General features: G+C 42.9%; 2 protein-coding genes across 2 annotated transcripts in view; one reads left to right on the forward strand and one right to left on the reverse strand.

The window, feature by feature from the left end:
- Positions 1 to 283: 283 nt before the first annotated feature.
- Positions 284 to 19,058, reverse strand: part of LOC142873416 (small ribosomal subunit protein uS13-like) — a 379,862-nt gene continuing 361,087 nt past the window's right edge. Inside the window, exon 2 of the mRNA XM_076007707.1 lies at positions 284 to 846. Within this exon, the coding sequence (XP_075863822.1) occupies positions 345 to 846 (502 nt within the window). The 3' untranslated portion in view covers positions 284 to 344. The remainder of the gene's footprint in view (positions 847 to 19,058) is intronic.
- Positions 5,530 to 12,082, forward strand: LOC105878284 (C-type lectin domain family 4 member A-like). The gene is made up of 4 exons (XM_020287752.2): positions 5,530 to 5,625; positions 9,322 to 9,473; positions 10,572 to 10,687; positions 11,662 to 12,082. Exons 1-4 carry the CDS (start codon positions 5,619 to 5,621, stop codon positions 11,801 to 11,803), a joined length of 417 nt encoding a protein of 138 aa, XP_020143341.2. The 5' UTR covers positions 5,530 to 5,618; the 3' UTR covers positions 11,804 to 12,082.

A 19,058-nucleotide genomic window follows, 5' to 3' on the forward strand; every position in this document is an offset into this window, starting at 1 on the left:
GAAACCAGTATTTATGTGTCAATCATGGGAAAATGTACATATATACACCTTTTTAAAATTGCTGGTGGGAAATATACCAAATTATTAATAAAATGGTTACCTGAAATGATAGGAATTTGTGCTTCTATATATTTTCCAAAGTTTCTACAATGAACATTATAATTTCCTTTGTATTCCTATTCTCATATTATTTCAAGTGTCATAGCATTAGTCATTGTGGGTCATCCAAGAAAAGGGAGAAGAAGAGGAGGAGAGGAAGTAAGGACAGAACTTATTGTTTTTGGGGTTTTTTTTTTTTTTTTTTACATATATAAACTATTTATTAACAGACAAGGCCTACAGACTTATTTCTTCTTGGACACCCCCACAGTACGGCCTCGGCGGCCAGTGGTCTTGGTGTGCTGGCCTCGGACACGAAGGCCCCAAAAGTGTCGCAGCCCTCTATGGGCCCGAATCTTCTTCAGCCGCTCCAGGTCTTCACGGAGCTTGTTGTCCAAACCATTGGCCAGGACCTGGCTGTATTTTCCATCCTTTACATCCTTCTGCCTGTTCAGAAACCAGTCTGGGATCTTGTACTGCCGTGGATTCTGCATAATGGTGATCACACGTTCCACCTCATCCTCAGTGAGTTCTCCTGCCCTCTTGGTGAGATCAATGTCTGCTTTCCTCAACACCACATGAGCATATCTTCGACCCACACCCTTAATGGCAGTGATGGCAAAAGCTATTTTGCGCCGCCCATCGATGTTGGTGTTGAGTACTCGCAAAATGTGCTGGAACTTCTCAGGGATCACTAGAGACATTGCGGCAGCACAACCAGCGGCGTGTAGGCCTCCTGTAGAAGAGCTGTTTTTGGGGTTTTTTTTGAGACAGAGTCTCACTTTGTTGCCCGGGCTAGAGTGTCATGGTGTCAGCCTAGGTCACAGCAACCTCACACTCCTGGGCTCAAGTGATCCTTCTGCCTCAGCCTTCCAAGTAGCTGGGTCTTCAGGCATGCGCCACCATGCCCGGCTAATTTTTTCTATATATATTAGTTGGCCAATTAATTTCTTTCTATATAGAGACGAGACAGAGTCTCACTCTTGCTCAGGCTATTTTTGAACTCCTGACCTTGAGTGATCCTCCTGCCTCGGCCTCCCAGAGTGCTGAATTTATTGTTGATTAAAGAAAACTCTATACATACATAATGAGTGAGATGTGCAGCATCTGGGGGATGGTCATGATGGAGACTCAGACTTTTGGGGGGAGGGGGGGAAATGGGCATTTATTGAAACCTTAAAATCTGTACCCCCATAATATGCCGAAATAAAAAAAAAAAAAAGAAAACTCATTTGGTTTCTCTTTCAGCTCCCAAGGAAAGGACCACCCCTCCCAAAAGTAACCCCGGTTTTTCCAAACTGCTTTTGGCCTCATTGCTGATACTTTTCCTGCTATTGAAAATCTCATTCTGTACTGCTTTTATCGGTAAGTATGCCAACCTAATCAACAAGCAGTGTCTGCCGTACACAAGGAGAAGGTCTCTGTTAGAAACTGACATTTAAAAATGAGTTTATTCAGAAATCTAAAATAAAATGTTCTCTAGGGAGACATAATTCATGGAACTCCACTGGGAATTTTGCTCTTTATTTGGATTTAGTTACTTTCCTGTAAAAAGAATGGAGTCCATTCTTCTTAGGGAAATTGAAGAGTAACTGTGTGTGTGTGTGTGTGTGTGTGTGTGTGTGTGTGTGTGTTGTAGAGTGAAACCTCTGGGATCTCTACACCAGACACTGTATAGGTGAGGACAAATCCATATTTCCCTAGCAGCATTTAAAAGGCTAGTCCTACTTGGGCGCAGACTTATATTTTGGGATGCACAGGTGACCAAGAAGAAGATGGGAAGAAATATTTTGAGATGAGTTCTCCACTGAATTTCAGTCTTAATTATTTCTGTCCTGCCCAAGACTGTGTGAGATCTAAAAGCCAAGGTGGATTGCTGCATATCTTTGGCTTTTAGAATTTATTAAAATTTTAAAAAGTATAAAACTAGTATATATTTGGGTATTCTATTCATTCATTTGCTCATTCAGTAAGTACCAACGGTCATCTGCTATATGTCAGGCCTCGTCTAGACAGAGAGTCTGGACGGAGCTGCAGCCCCTGGTCTCAAGACATTTAGAGAACGGTCAAATGAAGCTGTGGTTACCGCAATGTATGGTGCCTGCTGTGCAGGTAAGGTGTACGCACAGGAAGCTGGGATGGGCTTCCCAGAGGAGGTGGCATTTAGAGCTGTGTCTCCCAAGAATGACATAGAGACATGAGAGGGCACGGAATTTGGGGAACTGTAAGTATGCGTGACTGGAACATATGGTGCTGAGAGAACTAAGAAGTGAAGTTGTAGGTCGGAGAAATAAACAGAACTCGGATCACGAAGAGTGCTGTGTGCCATTATAAAAAATTTGGATTTTTTTCCCCTAAAGGTTATTTTATCAATTGTCTTTTGCTGCTTATTAAATCAATCTAAAACTTAGTGGATTAAGACAGCAACTGTTTATTTAGCTCCTAATTCTGCAGCCGGGCACTTGGGACTGGTGCCAGCTGGGGGACCCTCCGGTCCTGGCTCACCTCACTCAGGCGTGTGAGGCGGGTACCACTCACGGGCAACCCGCCCTCTGAGGAAGGAAGGGGACGTCGGCTGGAACGACAGGAGCAATGTGGCCACGGTTCTCTCATCATTCATTAGACTAGCCTGAGTTTGTTCACAGGGCAACTTGCAGACTTCTAAGGCTCACAGCAAAGTAAGCACGGCCTCTTGCAGTCTCCACCTGGGACTAGCACAGATTGCCTCCGTACATTCTGTTGGCCAAAGGAAGTCTTAAAGGCAGCCCAATTCCAGTGGTGGAGAAACAGACCCCATTTCTTTTTTTTTCTTTATTTATGTATTTATGCATTTATTTATTTTATTTATTTATTTATTTATTTTGAGACACAGTCTCGCTTTGTTGCCCAGGCTAGAGAGTGCCATGGCGTCAGCCTAGCTCACAGCAACCTCAATCTCCTGGGCTCAAGTGATCCTCCTGCCTCAGCCTCCCAAGTAGCTGGGACTACAGGCATGCGCCACCATGCCCGGCTAATTTTTTCTATATATATTAGTTGGCCAATTAATTTCTTTCTATTTATAGTAGAGACGGGGTCTCGCTCTTGCTCAGGCTTGTTTTGAACTCCTGAAATCAAGCAATCCGCCCGCCTTGGCCTCCCAGAGTGCTAGGATTACAGGCGTGAGCCACTATGCCCGGCCTGTTATTTATTTTTATTTTTTATTTTTTTCAGAGTCTCACTCTGTTGCCCGGGCTAGAGTGCCGTGGCGTCAGCCTAGCTCAGGGGTCCTCAAACTTTTTAAACAGGGGGCCAGTTCATTGTCTCTCAGACCGTTGGAGGGCCAGACTATAGTTAAAAAAAACTATGAACAAATTTCTATGCACACTGTACATATCTTATTTTGAAATAAAAAAACAAACAGGTAAAAACACCTGCATGTGGCCCACAGGCCATAGTTTGAGGACACCTGGGCCCTAGCTCACAGCAACCTCAAACTCTTGGGCTCAAGCTATCCCTCTGCCTCAGCCTCCCGAGTAGCTGGGACTACAGACATGTACCACCATGCCTGGCTAATTTTTTCTATATATTTTAGTTAGCCAATTAATTTCTTTCTATTTTTAGTAGAGATGAGGTCTTGCTCTTGCTTGTTTCCAACTCCTGACCTTGAGCTATCTGCCCACCTCGGCCTCCCAGAGTGCTAGGATTACAGGCGTGAGTCACCGCGCCCGGCCTATTTTTATTGTTTTGAGACAGGGTCCTACTGTGTCACCCAGGCTGGAGTGCAGTCAATGCAACCTCAAACTCCTGGGCTCAAGCAATCCTCCCGCCTCAGCCTCCCAACGTGCTGGGATTATAGGCGTGAGCCACTGTGCCTGGCCAGACCCCATTTCTTGATTGAAGAAGCTGCAAAGTCACACTGCAAAATCACATCACAATCACAATACAGGGAAGGTTAAAAATTCTGGCCATTTTTGCAATGTGTTACAGTCATGAAGAGACTTTTTAGAATTTTAAGCAGAGAATTGGTAAAATCAAATTTGACTTATTAAAATATGCTTTGTACAGAGATGTGGAGAATGGATATGAGGAAAAAATTGGAGGCAGAGAGAGAAGTTAGAAAGCTAATTCATAAATCCAATTGAGAAACAGTGAGAGCCTGATCCACGGCTAGAGTTAGTGAAGAAAGGAGGTAGCTTTGAATGATAAAGGAGGTAGAAGATTGGTGAATATCTAGACCTGGGGAATAAGGGACCCAGAGAAGTAAAATGTGGTTCCAATAGTCTGACGTGGTAAGTTCAGAAATCACGAAGTTTTTAAAAGAGGTAGACAGTATAGAATGAGTAGCAGGTTTGGGTTAGAAGATGGTGATTTAAGTTTTGGGCATGTTGAGTTTTATGTAAGTGTGGGACCCTCAGATGGACATGTCTAGTGGGAGACCCGTTTGTCTGGACTTCAGGAGAGAGGTCTGAGCTTTGGACGCCATTCACATGGACGTAGCGGGCGACGCCGTGGGGATGCACGACATCACTCAGAGAACTTCGCATGAGAAGGAGGGATAAGGATGGAATCTGGGAAATGTCACATTGTAAAAGAAGTGGGTGGAAGAGAGGAGGTTATAAAGGAGTATAAGAAGCAGTAGCAAGAAAAGAAAGGCGAAAACAGCAGAGTAGTGTCCTAAGAACTAAGGGGGAAGGGAACTGGGGTCACGTATTTAAGGAGGTCAAATAGGAAGATGGCTAATAATGGGCCTGGCATGTCACTGATAATCCATTTCAAGGATGGCGGTAGTGAAGCAGTGGAAGCAACAGTCAGAATGTGATGGGTGAAGGAACAAATGAAAGGTAAGGAGGAAAGAGAAAATTCAGTTTTTAGAGTAAGAGGTGGGTTAGTGTTAGACTGGGAGAGACACGAGAGTGTTGGTACGCTGAGGAGTAGGAGCCAGCTGGAATGGAGAGAATAAAAGAAAGAAGAGAAAGATAATTATGTTCCCTTGAACAGCATTTTGCATGTTGGGTTCTTTTTTAAATTCTCCATTCTCCAGGATAACCCAGAACTTTTCAGAATTAGCTAATTCTTCTCCACCCCACCCCGCAAAGCCCCAGGCTGTGCACATCCTTGAACACAAGTGTCTATCTGCCCTGCACTCCTCCCCGCCCCCACGGTTCAGCCTCTGCAAGTATCCCACGTTGAGTATTGAAGGGGCATGTGGAGAAGTCCCTGTAGACCCATTGTGATGGAACTGTCGTGTGCTCTTCCCACTGCTGATCTTTCAGCTATACCTGGAGATCTGCGGTTTCAAAACAGGAAGTCTTTTCCAGTCAGGATCCATCTACTCAAGTAATTGGGCGTTTGTAGATTTGTTTCTATAAAGGATGTAAGAAAGTAACAATAAAGTCAAAGTCATAGTGCAACCAGGAAAATGAATGTCTTTATTCTCTTTTGTAGTTTTCTTTCAAAAATGTTTTCGGGTTCTTGAAGAAAAAACTACTACAAAAGAGCCAATTCATACAACATTGGAGTGTGTGAAAAACAATTTGACCATGGCAGGTAAAAATGAATGTGCCTAGAGTTCAGTTGCTGACTAACTATGTAAGGATCTCAAAGCAATATTTCTGATAAGATTCCCAGGTAGATCATACTAAGAAGTTGACTCTCATGATCATCTTAAGCTATAAATGTGCAAATATATAGGACATGAAATTCATTTTTTTAAATGATACATATGACGCACAAAATTCTTATATGTATATTTTTATCTATGTAAGGAAATAGACTTAACTGTGAAAAAGGTTACCTATCTTGCTTTTAGATTTTCAGTCTTTGCTTCTTTTGGAACTTTCTGTGCATACTTGCTCTTTTATTGACCTATCAGTTAAAACCATTTGATGAAAATGATATGATGATGATGATTTTACTATGGAAGTGAATTATTTAAATTTTCAAAATTAGTAGTTAATTTAGAAAGTTTTATATTTACAAAAAAATTGAACAGATAATGCAAAGATAATTGAACAGATAATGCATTTTACCCCTCCTTGGCATACATAGTATCTTCTATTATTAATATCTTATATAAATATGGTACATTGTTACCACTAATGAGCCAATATTGATATATTATCATTAATTAGAGTTCACAATTTGTTGAGATTTCCTTAGTGTTCACCTAATGTTCCTTTTCTTTAACAGGATCCCACCCAGGGTTCCACATTACATGAGTTTCATGTCTCTTTGGGCTCCTCTTGGCTGTGACAGTTTCTCAGACTTTCCTTGTTTTTGATGCCCTTGACAGTTTTGAGGGATACTGGTCAGGTATATTATAGGATGTCTCCCTACTAGAATTTGTCTAATGTTTTTCTAATAATTAAAATGGGGTTACTGGTTTTTGTGAGGAAGATCACAGATGTAAAATGCTACCTTCATCACATCATATCGAGGGTATATACTATCAGAATGATTTTTGACTATTGACGTTGACCTTGATTACCTGGCTACGGTAGTGTTTGTCAGGTTTCTTTGCTCCAAAGTTACTCTTTTTTCTCCTTTCCATACTGTGCTCTCTACACAGCCCACACTTAAGGATAGAGGAGTTATGCTCCCCATCCAATAGGGTGGAGTATTGTGTTAGGGTTTTCCAGAGAAACAGAACCAATAGGAAGTATGTACAGAATGACATTTATTCTTAAGGAATTGATTCGTGCAGTTGCAGAGGCTTGAGAAGTTCAAAGTTTGAAGGGGCAGCCAGCAGGCTGTAGACTCAGGAACGAATTGTGGTTTGAGTCAAAGACAGTCAGTCTGCTGCAGAACCAGGAAGAGCCAGTGTTGCAGCTGAAGTCCAAAGGCAGCCTGCTAGAGAACTTCCTCTTGCTCAGGGGGGACATCCTTTTGTTCTGTTCAGATCTTCAACTGATTAGATAAGGCCCACTTACATTACAGAGTGCAATTTCCTTTACTCAAAGTCCAACAATTTACATGTAAATCTCATTTTTTAAAAATCTTCACAGAAACATCTAGAATGTTTGACCAAATATCTGGGCACTGTGGCCCAGACAAGTTGACACATAAAATTACCCATCACTGGTATCTACATAATTTATTTGAAATTCTTGTGCATGTTGAAAGCTTTCTCTTCTATCCCATTTATTAACTTATCCAATCATTTATTTATATCTGCATTTACTCATGGTTACTTATTTAAAATTTCAGATTATAATCCAATACCACTTTATTTATTTTGTGGTTCCAGCTGTTCTTTCACTTGGCACCCATGGCCCTTTGTTTTTCTTAAAGAAAGTCTCACTCTGTCCCCCCAACTGGGGTGCAGTGGTGTGATCACAGCTCACTGCAACCTCCAACTCCCGGGCTCAAGTGATCCCTTTGCTTCAGCCTTATGAGTAGTTGTGACTACAGGGGCCCATCTCAATGCCTGTAGTCTAAATTTTTTTGTAGAGACAGGGTCTTGCTACATAGCCCAGGCTGGTCTTGAACTCCTGGCCTTAAGGGGTCCTCCTGCCTTGGCCTTCCAAATTGCTGGGATTACGGCAGCCATGAGCCAGCATGCCAGGCTATCCTGTGATCCTTTGACATATCACCGTCAATGTTTTTGTTTTTGTTTTTCCTACTTCCTTACGTTCTGGGACTACAAAATGCTTGGGACTCATGTCCCTATCCTAGAGTCAGACATTTATTTGAGGAGCCTGAGTTCTTTCATTGAAGAATAGCAATTTTGATAATTTGTATTTTCATTTTCATTCAGTTAACGTATTTTTTAAAAATTTCTCCTGAGAATGCTTCTTTGACCTACGGATTACTTAGAAGTGTGCTATTTTCTTTCTTTTGTTAATTTCTCATTTGTGTCCATTGTGGTTGGAGAACACTTTCTATGTGATTTCAATGATTTAAAGTTTGTGGAGATTTGTTTTATGTCCCAGGATATGTTTTATCTTGACATATGTTCCACAGGCACTTGAAAAGAGTGGGTATTACGTTGTTGGGTAGAATGTTCTATCAATGTTGATTAGATCCTGGTGGTTGATGAGGTTTTTGAGTTCTTCTATATTCTTGCTGATTTTCTGTGTAGCTGTTCTACCAGTTGTTGAGAGCAGGGTACTGATGTGCCCACCTATAATGAATAGCTGTCAAATTTATCATTTCAATTGTATTAGTTTTTGCTTTACACGTTTGCAGGTCTGTTTGGTGTTTATACATTTAGGGTTACTATATGAGCCTCTATTTATCTTTTTTCTGTCTATTGTGTTTTTGTTGTTCAGTTGGCGATTTCTATTGTTTTGTCTTCCAATTCACTGTCATTCTGGTGTTGAGCCCATCCCCTGAGACTGTTATCTTGGTTACTGTAGTTTTCAATTGTAAAATTTCCACTTGGTTTTTCTTTACATCTTCTATTGATTTACTGAAGCTTCCTATTTTTTCATTTATTTCAAGCATGCTTGTACCTTCTTGTTGGAGCATTTTTATCATGGCTACTTTAAAATCTTTGTCAGATAATTGTAACATTTGTGTTGTCTTGGTTGTTGGCATCTACTGATTAGGATTTTTTTTTTTTTTGAGACAGAGTCTCGCTTTGTTGCCCAGGCTAGAGTGAGTGCCGTGGCGTCAGCCTAGCTCACAGCAACCTCAAACTCCTGGGCTCGAGCGATCCTTCTGCCTCAGCCTCCCGAGTAGCTGGGACTACAGGCATGAGCCACCATGCCCGGCTAATTTTTTTATATATATATCAGTTGGCCAATTAATTTCTTTCTATTTATAGTAGAGACGGGGTCTCGCTCTTGCTCAGGCTGGTTTTGAACTCCTGACCTTGAGCAATCCGCCCGCCTCGGCCTCCCAAGAGCTAGGATTACAGGCGTGAGCCACCGCGCCCGGCCACTGATTAGGATTTTTATTAAATTTGCAAACTTCCTGGTTCTTGGTATGCTGAGTTATTTTCTACTGAATGCTGCACATTTTCGCATTAGGTTCTCAGAGTCCGGATCTTATTTAAACATTACGTTTGAACTGGCTTTTCCCAATACCACTCCGGTAGGAGAAAGGGGTCCTGCCCCGTTACTGCCTGACTGCAGTAGACTTGGCTTTGTCGACACCTGAGGGGCGGGCATGCTTGTTACACCTGGGTGGGGATGGGAGTCCTAGCTTGCACGTGCTCTCCTTTGGTCCTTAATTTTAATAATGCACACTTTTTGTAGTGATTACTTACAGTTTATTTATTTGCCCCTCTTTCCCATACAGAGAAAGTCTGGAGCTGCTGCCCCAAGAACTGGAGGTCATTTAGTTCCAAATGCTACTTCATTTCTACCGAGGCAAAATCTTGGCCTGAGAGTGAGGAGGACTGCTCTAGAATGGGGGCTCACTTGCTGGTGATCAGCACCAAGGACGAGCAGGTACTTTCTAATAGACAGTGGAGTCGTGAGCCCCACGTGCTTTTTGCATATCTCTCTTGGCTAAGAAGGAGGTCTTTGTTATCTTGGGATATTTGTCTGTGGCAGAGGGCTTTAATAAAATAGATAGGAAAGACCCCTAAGTCTCCATGTTCTATATCTTCTTCTTGCTTCAAGAAAACTAATCTTCCCAAAAGAAATTGTGGCATTAAAAATATAATATATGGGGGCCAGGCACTGTGGCTCACACCTGTAATCCTAGCACTCTGGGAGGCCGAGGTAGGAGGATTGCTTGAGTTCAGGAGTTCGAGACCAGCCTGAGCAAAAGCGAGACCCATCTCTACTATAAATAGAAAGAAATTAGCCAAACAACTAAAAATAGAAAAAAAAAAATTAGCCGAGCATGGTGGATGGTGGCACATGCCTGTAGTCCCAGCTACTCAGGAGGCTGAGGCAGGAGGATCACTTGAGCCCAGGAGTATGAGGTTGCTGTGAGCTAGGCTGATGCCACTGCACTCTAGCCCAGGCAACAGAGTGAGACTCTGTCTCAAAAAAAAAAAAAAAAAAAAAAAAAAAAAATATATATATATATATATATATATATGAAACATATGGGGGTAGAGTAGAAGGATGAAAATGTTTCAGCCTGAGTTATCAGTTGCTATTCTAATGTGTAATTGTTTTATACATTATTAACTAACAGAGAAGAGGTATTAAATTGAATAGGGAAATAAAGTTAAATCATTACCAATCACAGTAAACAATCAGGAGCGAAATTAAAGGATCTCTAAAGCTATGAAAGGAGAATGACTAACTCCACCAAAATTTTCTCATGCACAATTTTGAAGAACGGCATCTTTTAGTGACAAAAAGAGGGGAAGTCAGTCTGAGATGAGAATTCATTATGCTCATGGACAGGAATCGCTTCCCATAGCTACTGACCATCACGCTTACACGTGACGGCTTTGACCCTGCCCTGCTCAGCCGGGGAGACCCGCACTCCTAGGATCCTCCCCTCTCTCCTCAGTCCTCTAAAGTCAGAAAGGACCAGTTTAGGCTGAGGACTCTAAGGGGTATGACTCCTTTCTTTTCTTACCTCAGGATTTCATCACCCAGAATCTGAATGAACATTCTGCTTATTTTGTGGGGCTGTCAGACCCGGAGGGTCGGAGACGTTGGCAATGGGTGGATCAGACGCCGTACAACGAAAGCCTCACGTGAGTATAGACGTAGTTAAGGAGTCATGGGTCATGCCGGGAGTTTAGGGTGTTCTGGCTATCGGCTGTAAAACTAGAGTAGCTCACTCTTAACTATTGGGCACTGGGTTAAATAATTTTATTATCTCTTTTAGTCATCACAAGAATCTGATGAGGCACCTCTTATTATTTTTCCCACTAGAGAGATGAGGAAATTGAGTTTGGAGGCTGTAAGCTAAGGTCACCAACAGTGTCAATAGTGGTCCAAGTGGATTTTACTGTGCTTTTAACCACTATATTTATGTCTTTAAATATCATACAAATTCATGTTAAGATCATAACCAACTATTAAGATTGCATATTTCTCATAAAGCAACAATGCTAAATTTTTATAGTCTTGTAATATCTCATTTTATGTAATTATTTAAAAACTCAAGTACTTTAGTAGATGACCACCTTTGATCCTCATATCTACTGTGTGAAACATGCAGTGATGTTACTCCACTCCTCTTTTATGTAGGAAAACTGAGAATCAGGGATATTAAATGACTTCTCCAAGATACCAGGAACAGGTAGAAGATACAGAGATTTTTACCAGTTCTTCAGAAGACTCCAAAAACAGTGCACTAAAAAAGGGGAAAAAATTCTATTGATAAGCGGGGCCAGTGTGCAATATTTTTATCATATAAGGTTGACAGTCCCCTGGGAACAGGACATAAGGATGGGCAAATACAAGACAGTCTCTGGAATATCTGCTGTGAGGATATTTAAAACAATAAGGTGGAAAATCCTGAGTGACGTGGGCACAGTTTTCAAGGGAAACACGGGAGATGCAGGCGGAGGAGGAACTGTATGACGAGTGGGGAGGGTGGATTTGGACATATCTGACCTTGACTTCTGTGAAGTTCATCCCCAGCCGCTCATCCCCTTACTGTCTCTAACCCTTTTCAAAGCACTGTTTAAAGAAATGCCCTCATCCTTTTTCTCCCCTTCAGATTCTGGCATGAGGGTGAGCCTAGTGATGCCAAGGAGCATTGTGTTATGATGAATATTCGCTATTCCAATTGGGGCTGGAATGATATTCGTTGTGATTATCCTCAAAGGTCAGTTTGTGAGATGATGAAGATCTACTTATGAACTGAACGTTCTCCATGGACATGTGGTTGGATTGGCATCCATCATTCAAGAGATAGATAATAAGCTCGTTATTTATGTGTAAGGGAGTGCCACAGAATTTGAGGCAGCCAGTCAGCTATTTCACTTATGAGAGAATTGGTCCATACATTCATTCATTCATAAAATGAGCATTTATCGGGCATTTTCATGTGCCAGACACCATACTGGAGACCCCTTTGTGTACACATGGAGGGAACATGAGCCTCTCTCCTAACTTTTGTCTGACTGCTTAGGGATTATTTACTGATACAATTATACAATGTGGGTTTTTTGGTTTTTTTTTAACCTGTCTTTCTGTTTCCCTCCACCCAGCTTTATGAATGTACAATTGACAAATAAAATTGTATATATTTAAGGTGTACAGTATGGTGATTTGACATACATATATGTTGTGAATCAAATCACAATCAGTTAGTTAACGTACCATCACCTTACCTAGTTACCAACATTTTTTTTTTTTTTTTTTTTTTTTTGAGCCAGAGTCTCGCTTTGTTGCCCAGGCTAGAGTGAGTGCCATGGCGTCAGCCTAGCTCACAGCAACCTCAATCTCCTGGGCTCAAGCGATCCTACTGCCTCAGCCTCCCGAGTAGCTGGGACTACAGGCATGCGCCACCATGCCCAGATAATTTTTTTGTATATATATTTAGTTGGCCAATTAATTTCTTTCTATTTATAGTAGAGACGGGGTCTCGCTCTTGCTCAGGCTGGTTTCGAACTCCTGACCTCGAGCGATCCGCCCGCCCCGGCCTCCCAGAGTGCCAGGATTACAAGCATGAGCCACCGTGCCCAGCCAGTTACTAACATTTTTGTGTGTAGGGAAAACATTTAAAATCTACTCCCTAAGCAAATTTCAATCATGCAATATAGTATTAACTATACTCCCTATGTTGTACATTAGATCTCCAGAATTTATTCATCTTGTAACTGAAAGTTGTTACTCTTTGACTACCATTGTTCTTTTCCCCCCAAACCCCTCCCCCTGGCAACCACCACTCTTTTCTTCCATGAGGCCGACTTTTTAAGATTCTACATATAGATGGAATGACACAGTGTTTGTCATTGCCTGACTTATTTCACTTAGCATAATGCCCTCACAATTCATCCATGTTGTTGCAAATGGCAAGATTTCCTTCTTTTATGTCTGAATGATATTCCATTATGTATACATACCACATTTTCTTTATCCATTCATCCACTGGCTGACACTTACATTGTTTCCATTGTCTTCACTATTGTGAATAACAGTGCAATAACATGGGATTGCATATATATGTTCTAGAAAATAATAAAAACAATCCCATTTCTGAAAGTGTCTAAAAGAATAAAATACTTAGGAATAAATTTAATCAAAGAGGTTCAAGATTAGTATGCTGAAAACTATAAAACACTGATGAAGGCCGGGCGCGGTGGCTCACGCCTATAATCCTAGCACTCTGGGATGCCTAGGCAGGTGGATTGCTCAAGATCAGGAGTTCAAAACCAGCCTGAGCAAGAGCGAGACCTATAAATAGGAAGAAATTAATTGGCCAACTAATATATATAGAAAAAATTAGCCGGGCATGGTGGCACATGCCTGTAGTCCCAGCTACTTGGGAGGCTGAGGCAGGAGGATTGCTTGAGCCCAGGAGATTGAGGTTGCTGTGAGCTAGGCTGATGCCACAACACTCTAGCTGGGGCAACAGAGTGAGACTCCATCTCAAAAAAAAAAAATTGATGAAAAAAATTGAATACACAAAGCAAAGGAATGATACCCTGTGTTCACGTATTGAAAGCATTCATATTGTTTAAATGTCCCTACTGAGTGACATCACCAAGCTGGCCTGCTAGAAGCCCTTAGCACTTGTCCCCCACACAAAGACAGCCAAAGGAATGACTGACCGACTACATTTTGATGAGAATAACTAAAGGAGAGCGCCAGAGTACATGAGAGGAGTAGCAGAAGCCCTGTAGAGCACAAACACCCAGGATGGCCACATAGAGCATGGAAGGAAACTCCTTGCCTTTGCCGCCTCACCCCCAGCTGGGGTCAGCTCAGAACCAGGAGGGACTTCTCCCTGCAGGAAAAAGGTAAGCAAAAGGTCCCCAGCAGCCCCCATCACCTCTTTGGACACCTGTAGTCCTCCACCCTGGGGACACTTGCAGTCCTCACAGCGCAAAGCCCAGCTGAGGGAGCTGCTTGGCATCCACACAGCTGCGCTCCCACAGAGAAGGCACCAGTACCGTCCCCACGCCTGTGTCTCATGGGGCTGCTGTGCCACACCAGCTTGGAACTGGAGCCGCTGCTGGAGTGTGGGCTGCTCTGGGTGCAGCATGCTGCTCCAGCACACGCCTGAGGGCAGGGCCCAGCAGCAACTGGGAGGGGTAGATAAAGTGGCTCTGCAGCAGCTTGGCCCCACAGGGTGGGGTGTGGCAGCACTCAGCTCAGGGATGGCATGCCACAAAGCAGGGATGGCTCAATGACATCAAACCCTCAGGGATAGAAGGGTGCATGGCCACTTGCCCCCAGGGAAATGGTACCTTGGTTTCCCAGAGCCCAAGCTGAAGCAATCGGTGCCCCACTTCCTAGAAACTGATGCCATGGCCACCCAGGGCAGTCACACCCCACTGGCACCCTCCTCCCCAGGAAGGTGTTGCCTTGGCTGCCCAGAGCAGTCACACCCCACCATGTCTGAATTGAAGTAGTGCCCTTCCTCCCAGGGCATTGGTGACTGGGTTGCCCAGAACAGCCGTGGCCCCCTGGGCGAGAGCTGAAATGTGTCACCTCCCAGAGAACCGGTGCTGTGGCTGAGCCAGGCATCTGCTCTTCCCAGGGCTGAGCTGATGTGTTATCCCACGTCAGGGCATTGGCGGAGCTGAGACGCCCTGTCCTACAGGCAGAACAACTGTAAAATCCTAATTTCCTGGAATCACACTAGCTCCTTAGACTCTAATCTGCAAGGGAGTGGAGTCACCTCTGTGTTGCTTCCTGTCCCCCCATGGCCAAGTTACAGTTGCATTCCACCACCCCAGGGTCCTTGCTGCAGTTGCACCTGGCCCCACAGAGTCTGGGATACGGCTGTGTTCTACCGTCCCAGGGGCCAGAGTCACCACTATGTGTTGCCTCAACCCCGGTGCCTGAGGTGCCACTGTGCCCTATTGGCTGTGGTTCCTGTACTGTGGCTCTGCCTTGTTCCCCAAGCCCAAACCTCTTCTTCCCTGGAGTCCCCGGGCCTGAGTTGTCACAGAGGTGGGGAACTCACAGTCACAGACTCTGGCTCTGTGGCAACTCTACATCCGACCCTGCCTTAGAGGGTTAGCCTACACCCGGTGCCACAGTAGGCTTTTGAGACCCTGAACCCGGGACCCCAGCTCCACGGCTGCTCTTGGTCCCTGTGCCCTGAGACCCAGTGATGTGGCAGCTGCCTGTGGGCCGTGTCAGATCCAATGCCAAGAGGGGTCCCCTCGGCTAGGTCTCACCACTGTGGCAGAAACAAGAACACGGGAAGGCACCAAAGGGCCTTGCCCCCGAGGGCCCTGGCCGCCCATGCTGACGTAGGCACTGCCACAGACTCCACAGCCTCGGCCAGTGCGGCCCGCCTAGCTGCTGACGCTGACCACAGCTGAGAGGCCGCGGAGGCCGCGCACGGCGCACACTCGCAAGCACAGCCTCCGCAGCCTTCTCCTGGCACGTGAAGGCCCATCCGCAGGTGAAGGTCTTCCTTATGAAAGCCACTCCCTAAAGGTCAGAAGAGGCGATTGTGTTCCACCGGATGCGCGGACATGCAAGGACGCCAGGACACAGAGCAAGGACACGAGAAACACGAGAGAGCAAGGAAACATGACGCCAACAAAGGAAAGCGATAATTCTCCATAACTTACCCCAAAGAAATAGAAGTTTACACTGCCGGGCGCGGTGGCTCATGCCTGTAATCCCAGCACTCTGGGAGGCCGAGGCGGGTGGATCATTTGAGCTCAGGAATTCGAGACCAGCCTAAGCAAGAGTGAGACCTCGCCTCTACTGAAAATAGAAAGAAATCAGCTCGACAACTACAAATATATAGAAAAAATTAGCCGGGCATGGTGGCGCGTGCCTGTAGTCCCAGCTACTTGGGAGGCTGAGGCAGGAGGATCGCTTGAGCCCAGGAGTTTGAGGTTGCTGTGAGCTAGGCTGACGCCACGGCACCCTAGCCCGGCAACAGAGTGAGACTCTGTCTCACACAAAAACAGAGCAGGTGTGAGAGCAGCCGCGCGGGCTGTGCCCAGCAAAGCCTCCAAGGCCTGGCGAGCCCACCCGCGCACCGGTGCGCCCAGAGGGCAGCACGGAAAGTCGGAAGAGGCCCTGCTGAGTTTCGGACTTGCATGGTACCTGTTGCCCCTTTTTGGGGCTGATTTCTCCTTTTTGGAATGAGAATGTTTGCCTAATGCCTATACAGCCATTGGATCTTGGAAGTAAATAACTTGTTTTTTATTTCACATGCTCGTAGCTAATAAGGAACTTGCCTTGAGTCTCAGATGAGACTTTGGGCTTTCAAATTAATTCTGGAATAAGTTAATACTTTGGGGGCTATTGGGAAGGGATAATTGTATTTCACAATGTAAGAAAAACATGAGATTTGGGGGGCCAGGGACAGAATGCTATGGTTTGGATGTAGTTTGTTTTGCCCTATGAAATCTTACCTTTAAATTCAATCCCCAACACAGTGTGGCAGTGTTGGGAAGTGGGGCCTAGCGGGAGGTAGCTGGGTCATGAGGGGGGATCCCTCATGAGTGGCTTGGTGCTGTTCTTGAGGTAGGGAGTGAGCTTTCACTCCCCCAAGACTGAATTTGTTCTGGGATGGGAGGAGGAATGAATTTATTCCCAAGAGAGTGCAAGCCAGAGTCTCCCTTTGGTTTGGTCCCTCTTCACACATGGCACTCCCCCTTTGACTTTCTCCGCCATGTTTTGACTCAGCACAGACGTCCTTAGCAGGAACTGAACAGATGCTGGTGCTGTGCTTCTTGTACAGCCTGCAGGACTATGAGCCAAATAACCCTCTTTTCTTACAAATTACCCAGCCTCAGGTATTCCCCTATGGCAACACAAAATGGACTAAGACATTGGGGAATATTATTCATAAGATTATCTCAATTAATTAGACAGCTTAGATAAAATGGACAAATTCCTTGACAGACAAAAATTACTGAATCCAGAACAAAAAGAATCAGAAAATTTTAACTATATATATATATATATACATATATATATATATATTTTAAATAATTGGATTCTTCATTGAAAACCTTCCCACAAAGCAAGGCATGACCTAAATGGTGAATTCTATCAAATATTTAAGAACAAGAGAATACTACTCTTTCAGAAAATATAGAAGGAGGGGACCTCCCCCTCAAACTTATTTTATGAAGGTAGAAATATCCTGATACCACAAATCAGATAAAGACATTTTAGGAAATTAAAAGTATGGACCAATACTCCTCATGAATGAGGGCCAAATAGAGTTTATCCTAGCAATGTAAGGCTGGTGTACATTGATAAGTGAATGCATATAATCACCATATTCACAAAATGAGATAGGAAAATCATATTATTCCAATAGATGTAAAAAAAATCATCTGACAAAACTCAGCACCCATTCAAAATAAAAGCTTTCAACAAACTAGGAGTACAAGGAAGCTTCCTCACACTGATAAAGGACATTTATGAAAAACCTACAGACAACGTCATATTGATGGTGAAAAACTAGATGCTTTACTCTAAGATGGGGGACAAGGCAGGAACATGTGTTCTCATCACTTATATTCAACATCGTCTTAGAGGGTCCAGCCAGTGGAATAATGCGAGCAAATGAAATAAAAGCTATAAAGATGGCAAAGGTGAAAAAAAAACTCTTTTATCTACACAAAGCATGATCATGTACATAGAAAATCTCAAATAATCTACAAAAGATGTTACTAGAACTAAAAAGTGAATTTAACAAGTTCACAGTACATAAAGTTAATATTATACAATAGTTAATTGTATTTTTATATACTAGCAATAAACCATTAGAAATTAGAATTTTTTTAAAAAAACACCCTTTAAAAAAATAGCCACAGAAACAAAACTCTTAGCAATAAATTTAACAAACTATGTCCAAAAATTGTACATTGAAAAATACAGTGGACCCAGACAAATGAAAAGATACATCATGCCCATGCATTAGAAGACTTAATGTTAAGGTGTTAATTATTCCAAACATTTATCTATACATTCAATACAATCCCAATCAGTATTTCATAAAGCTTTATTAAAGAAATTGATGAACTAAACCTAAAATGTATATGCAAGAGCAAAGGAACCAGAAAAACTGAAACAATTTTGAAAAAGAACAATGTTGGAGGACTTACTATGACATTTCAATGTAGTATTTTTAAAAATATTTTTAAATTTTATATACTTTAAATTAATTTATCAAATTATGCACAACCCCGTCTGAGGATACATTTCAATATGTAGTATTGAATTGCAGATACCAAGAGAATATTTTATTGGGCCGGGCGAGATGGCTCACGCCTGTAATCCTAGCACTCTGGGGCCGAGGCGGGCAGATCATTTGAGCTCAGGAGTTCGAGACCAGCTGAGCAAGAACAAGACCCCCGTCTCTACTAAAAAAATAGAAATAAATTAGCTGGACAACTAAAAAAAAAAAAAAATATATATATATATATATATATATATGCATATAAATTAGCCGAGCATAGTGTCGCATGCCTGTAGTCCCAGCTACTTGGGAGGCAGGTAGAAGGATTGCTTGAGCCCAGGAGTTTGAGGTTGCTGTGAGCTAGGCTGACGCCATGGCACTCTATCCTGGGCAACAGAGTGAGACTCTGTCTCAAAAAAAAAAAAAAAAAAAAGAGTATTTTATTGACATGAGGATAAGAACAGAAAACACAGACCAGAAAGAAACTCCCACATATATTATCAACTGGTTTTCAACACAGTGCCAAGTTGCTATTACGGAAAAAGATAATCTTTTTTAACAAATGGTACTAAAAGAAATGGATTTCTGTATTTCAAAAGTGAATCCCAATTCTAACTTCATGCTACAAATATAATTTACTTTAAAATGGATCGTATACTTAAACATAAAACCTGAAACTATAAAATTTCTAAAAGAAACCAAAAGAGATAATCATCATAATATTGGAGTATGCAAGGCTTCTCAAACAGAACACAAAAGGCACCAGCATTAGAAATTGA

This window comes from Microcebus murinus, chromosome 10 (assembly GCF_040939455.1).
Source record: "Microcebus murinus isolate Inina chromosome 10, M.murinus_Inina_mat1.0, whole genome shotgun sequence".
Taxonomy (NCBI): domain Eukaryota; kingdom Metazoa; phylum Chordata; class Mammalia; order Primates; family Cheirogaleidae; genus Microcebus; species Microcebus murinus.